Genomic DNA, 5,933 nt, shown 5'->3' with positions numbered 1-5,933 from the left:
AACCGAGAGCACTCTGTATTTTCTGTTTTTACGTATCAGATAAACTGTGTGTTCATATTCTGGTGATAGATTCAGATTTGATCGTTGTTACTTTATTTTAGTCTTACTTGTATCTCTGTACTCTTACCTGTCCTGTTGTTAAATGCCTGCTGCATTATGCTGTTATTAAACCTGAACTTCCCCACTGGGATCAATAAAGATCTGTCTTTCAATGCCATGAATGCCTTTTTGATGAATCCCCTTCCTATTATTGATATCTCTGCCTTCATGCAGCCCAGTGGCCTCTCCCCATTCTTCCAACCTGTGCTGTGTTTTAGCTCCTACAGTAATTAGGGTAAGTGGATACATAAACAAATTAATGTCTCCATAATTGCCTTTGACTCTAAAGACGCACCATGCGTCCAAACCAGGTGTCCTCAGCATGCCGGCCTGTGATGGACGCTTAACTTGATTTTTGCTACAGGCATACAAAACAAGCTGCCTCGGGTGGAATAACTACTTAAAGTAGCAGTACGTGCACTATTTCCAAATCTGATTTTATGTAAAATAATGTATTCAGCGGTACAAAATGATATCAAACTGAACTGCAGAATTAATCAAGTTTAATACATTTTTACAAAAAGAAAATATAAATAAAACAACACTATCATTCAGTCAAAATCTACTCGTCTGCTCTGCTTGGTTGTTGAAAGCATCTTCTTCTGTTTCAGCCGCTCCTTGTTCCTCTTGTCAAGCCTGCAAGACATTGCACAGCAGAAATGTCCATATACATTAACTTATGTTTACCAGTTTAGCTGAATAGTACCAAAAATGTGCTTCTTGTACCAATACCTGGATTCTCTAATGGCTATTTCCTCTGCAGTTGGTTCATATGGCTTCTCACTGGCTTCAGCTATAATGTCAGAGATCTTCTGTATGCAGTCACCCAGGTTACGCTGCTGGCTCCTACTTAGCTCTGAGGTCACCAGCAGCTCCCCTGCCTTGTTGATACGTGTCTTGTTCTGGAAGGACATGCAGAATTATTTTTGATATTGCACAAATACTCCGCTTTGAATGCAAAAGTGAAAACTGTTGCTCGCTGTCATGTTAGTGCAATTCATACTATTTGATACATCAATATAGCTTTCTATAAGCACCAACAGAATTCCTTAGACATGCAATACCTAATTAAATACTGCACTCAAATGCTTCTCTCACAGTTGTAGTGGTGTAATAGAGAAGCAGATTTTAGTGATGTTCTATATTAGTCATTTAATATCGCAGCATGGTACAGGAACATTAGCTGTAAAATCAGGAGTCCATTAGCCAGAGTATTGAACACGCCACACGGATAGCAACATTTTGGTGGAACTTCAAAGTCATGCACAGTATGCACTCAACAGAGAAACATGACAAAGTGTTGAGAGTAACAGATGATGCTACTCTCCCTTGTTTGCCCCGTTGGAGAGCCTGCACATTGAGAGACACTACAGGATGCCATTGGCAACTAAATTCATTCATTTCAAATAGCTTCCTCAACTTGAGATGAACAGTAACTGACTTTTGAAATTTGTCTTATCAGTTTCAGTTTCAAGTTGAAGCGGTGTGGGACAGAAATTGAGCCTTGGGGAACACTGTAGTGGGAGGGGAAGAAACGGTCCCCTAAAGAGACAGAAAAAGTTCTGCTGGTTATATATGATTAAACCATTTCAGGGCAGAGAAACAAACACGGATGGCTTGGAGAACAGAATTGGTCAGTGGTATCAAAAAATCGATTTCAAGTCCAGGAGGACCAGGATTGAGCAGCATCCTGAGTCAGCGGCCAACAACAGGTCATTGCTATGCTAATCCTCATGACGAAGGGCACGGAAACCAGATTGGAATTATTGCAGAGATGAGAGATTAACTGGTGGAGTGTGGCTTTTTCAATTACGTTTGCAATGAGAATGGAAGCTTGGAGATGGGTCTGTAATTAAGGACAGCAAGATCCAGGTTTGTTTTAAGAGGGAACAGACCTGTTTTAAAATAAGAAAACAGAATGGTCTGCTACAAGTGTACTTTTAATACTTCATCATCTTTGTGTTTTTAATGTGTGTTAGGTGATTTACTGATGCCCATGTAGGCCTATGTATAATCTACCAAATTAAGCCTAAAGGCAATGTAATAATAGTTGTATTGAATTGAATATGGACTTGAGATGAATTTAACAGAATGTTTTGGTGACACTGTCATATACGTATAGGGAACATGTTGAACAAATTGTTTGTCATATTCCAATACAAACCTTTTCAAGGATTTTTTGTCTGACATCTTCTGCAATCCAGTCTGCTGTTTTCACATGGAATCGCACCTCTGCTTTTGTGCTGACTATGTGATGGGACGAGAAAGGGGGGGACAAGGTTTTTCCTGTACATTTATAGAAATCAGTTAAAGGAGGAGTTCACCCAAAAAATTACTTATTTTCTATCAATTACACACCCTATGAAGCCTTGAATCCATGGATTCTTTTTTGTTTTTGTCGCATTCCTAAGCTAATAATTTGATTCCCGTCTCCTACCGGCTAATGTATCCGGTAGGAGACACAAAGTAGATTATTTGTGTCTCGTACCGGAAATACACACGGTCATCAAATTATTGTCTTAGGAATGCCACAAAAACAAAAATAAATCCATGAAATCAAGGCTTCATGGGGTGTGTAATTGATAGAAAATAAGTAATTTTTTGGGTGAACTCCTCCTTTAAACTGACAGGTTTTATTGAAAGATAAGCCCTAGACTATTGCATACTGCCACCAGAACAAGAATTTGTTCAGTTCGGCAGGCTACAGACTACATTATGACATCATTCAGAGCTTCGGGTGGGCCTGGGCCTTTAGTCTTCATTCAGAGATCCTCTATCAATCCCAACCTCATTTCAAGCCAAAGTCCCATCTCTACCTTGATCAGTGGTGGAAAAAGTGCTGACATTTTTTACTTAAGTAAAAGTATCAATACTGCAATGTAGAAATACAATACTTGAGTAAAAGTACAAAAGTCTTGGTATCAAAATGTACTTAAAGTACCAAAAGTAGAAAGTACTCTTATGCAGAATGTCTCATTTCACGTTCAAGTTTTCAAATGTATGTATAAAAATCTTTTGTCGCATCGCGACGCATTGTGAGCTTGTAGATCGGCTATTTTCAAATGGCTGAGATGTATATAAGGCTGAAAAGTGGGTAATGTATGTTTTGTAATAATAATTCAAACCTACAAAGTAACTAGAAACTAAAGTTTTCAAATGATTGTAGTGGAGTAAAAGTACAATTTATGTCTGATATGTAGTGGAGTAGAAGAAAAAGTACTGAAAATTGGAATTACTCCACTAAAGTAAAAAAATACCAAGTACAGTACTTGAGTAAATGGACTTAGTTACTTTCCACCACTGACCTTGACTATCTCCCACTGATCTATTCAATTCATGTGGACTAAATAGCCAGATGATATAGCCTAACATGAGCAGTTATTCAATTAACTACAGTAGCAGAACTTACCCATCTGTATCCAGAAGCACTATCATTTGTGGATGTCTATCGCCCTCTAGTGGACATATCATGCTACTTTAGGCTGTATAATGTATCCTACAGTGGAAATTGTATCAGCAATTAGTAATAATAGTATTAACATTTTATATTTCATGTCTTTCTGTGTGTGTATTTATTAGTTTCATAGTGTGATTCCAGTAAATTACCAATTGGACAAATGTGGTGTTCTTATTGGGATTCCTTTTTAATCGGTCTGTAAAATCTGTCAGAACAACACTTATTATTAGTAAAATGCTATGTTCTAGGCAAGTGGTTTTAGGTCAAGACCCAAAATAGAAATTAGACGTTCGCCCGTTTTTATTTTTTAAAATATTTTTAAATATATAGCCTATATATAGAGAGAGAGAGAGATTTGTTTATGTAGGAAACGAAAAAAGGGGATATTTACTTATCCCCTTTGAGCCGTGACCCAAACATGGATCCCGACCCACTGTTTGGGAAACGGTGTTCTCGGCTAGGAGTAAGAAAAAATGACCTTTGTTGACATGCTGACCCCCTGGACCACTGCTTCGGCTGTAAGACACTGTTAGCCGATCTGTTAACCCAGAATGCGAGGAATACATTAGCAGACTATTACAGAAGACAGCTGATATTATTATGGGGGAAACATAGATCAAATGTTTCTACTATGAAAGTATAATGTTGTCAAAACAAAAGCTTTATATTATTTACCAATTGGAACGTGAACTTTGGCATCGTGGGCATCCTAGGATACAGTGTAAAAAGTAGACAGTCGCTTCACATCGCATCACAGGCAAGGTTAAATTACTAATGTATTGTTTCCTAAACATTTGCCACATTGTTTATTATTATGTGTAATTGTAGGCTATTGCTGCACTGTAGCATTCTGCCATCGTTACACATCGTACCAACCTTCGTATCGTGTGTTCCTCCTCGGTTTCTGTACCCAACAACACTTAGATGGATGCAACGTCTGATGAGAGTGTTTCTTTCAGCACACGTTTGATTTACTTGACGATTACTCAATCTGTTTATACACGAATAGCCACTGAGTAAACAACGTTTTGCAATGGAGGTCGCCATGTTGAATCGACTCGCCAAGCAATTGTCAGCACAGCAGTGATGTAAAGTAACTAAGTACATTTACTCAAGTACTGTTCGTACTTGAGTACAATTTTGAGTTTTTTTTTTTTTACTTTACTGGAGTATGTCCAACTTTCGGTACTTCTACTCCACTACATCTCAGAGGCAAATATTTTACTTTTACCCCCATTATTTGAAAACTTTAGTTACTAGTTACTTTGTAGATTTTGATTATTATTACAAAACATATTTAGCCCTATATACATTTCAGCCATTTGAAAATAGCCGATCTACAAGCGTCGCATTGTAGAGCTTTTGAGGTGAGATCTTTAATCCATTTTATACTTTTGAAAACTTGTGAAATGGGACATTCTGCATAATGAGTACTTTCTACTTTTGGCACTTTAAGTACATTTAGATACGATACCAATACTTTTGTACTTTTACTCAAGTACATTTTGATTACCAGACTTTTACTTGTGACAGAGTATGTCATTCTCACAAATTGATGTGGCCATCAGACTGACTACTTGTCCTCGGCTCTTGTTAGGAGCAGAGGGGGTCTAGACCCCATTCCCTTCTCAATCTTCCAAACCCCATTACCCCAGATCTACACCCATGCATTCCCACCATCAATAACACATCCATAACCTCTGGCTGCATCCCAGTAACTCAAGAAACCGACTCTTAACCCTTCCAACATAAGAACTGCAGACTGGTATCACTCTTTCCCTTCCTTTCCAAAACTCTTGAGTGTTGAGTATTCAGTTATATAGACAATGTTGTTTTTTGAGTGTTAATGAAAGAAAAAAGACTCTCACACTGACCTCAAATGCAAGAACATTTTTTTAATATAACAACGTTTCGGTCTATTAGACCTTCATCAGGTTTATCTTAGGGTTGTTACGAAATGCTGCCATCAAAAGCAAACCTTATGACAGTCTGCAAGCCAGTCTGTCTTGTTACTATAGCAACATTGCATTATGGCATGTTGTTTATTACAATTCTCTACCAAACAGATTGGTCAAAATCACGTTCATCGATAGCAGCTTTCATTTTATGGTTGTCTGGTTGTCAAACTTTGCCCCAAATATGGAGATGACTGATGAAGTACAGACGTCATATCATAGACTGAGCGCATGCGTCTCTCTGGTTGTGGTTTAATATTGATATATAAATGACTCTTTATTGGACGGTGCAATGGTTCTATGGTGTAATGGTTAGCACTCTGGACTCTGAATCCAGCGATCCGAGTTCAAATCTCGGTAGAACCTAAAATTTATGTATTCCTTTCAATTCCGGTGCTTTACTGGTACAAACCTGTGTGCCA

The 5,933-nt window shown here is 38.0% G+C and overlaps 1 protein-coding gene across 1 annotated transcript; it reads right to left on the bottom strand.

The window, feature by feature from the left end:
* Positions 1-592: 592 nt before the first annotated feature.
* On the bottom strand, positions 593-4,603 carry mrpl58 (mitochondrial ribosomal protein L58; the record flags this gene model as incomplete). Its single annotated transcript, XM_080454548.1, has 6 exons — positions 593-735; positions 832-1,001; positions 2,264-2,346; positions 4,035-4,094; positions 4,232-4,265; positions 4,433-4,603. The coding sequence occupies 6 exons, from the start codon at positions 4,601-4,603 to the stop codon at positions 651-653; spliced, it is 603 nt and encodes a 200-aa protein (XP_080310674.1). The 3' UTR covers positions 593-650.
* Positions 4,604-5,933: the final 1,330 nt, after the last annotated feature.

This window comes from Gymnoscopelus braueri (assembly GCF_963280865.1).
Source record: "Gymnoscopelus braueri genome assembly, chromosome: 17".
NCBI classification, from domain to species: domain Eukaryota; kingdom Metazoa; phylum Chordata; class Actinopteri; order Myctophiformes; family Myctophidae; genus Gymnoscopelus; species Gymnoscopelus braueri.
This window is presented reverse-complemented; position numbering and strand designations above follow the sequence as displayed.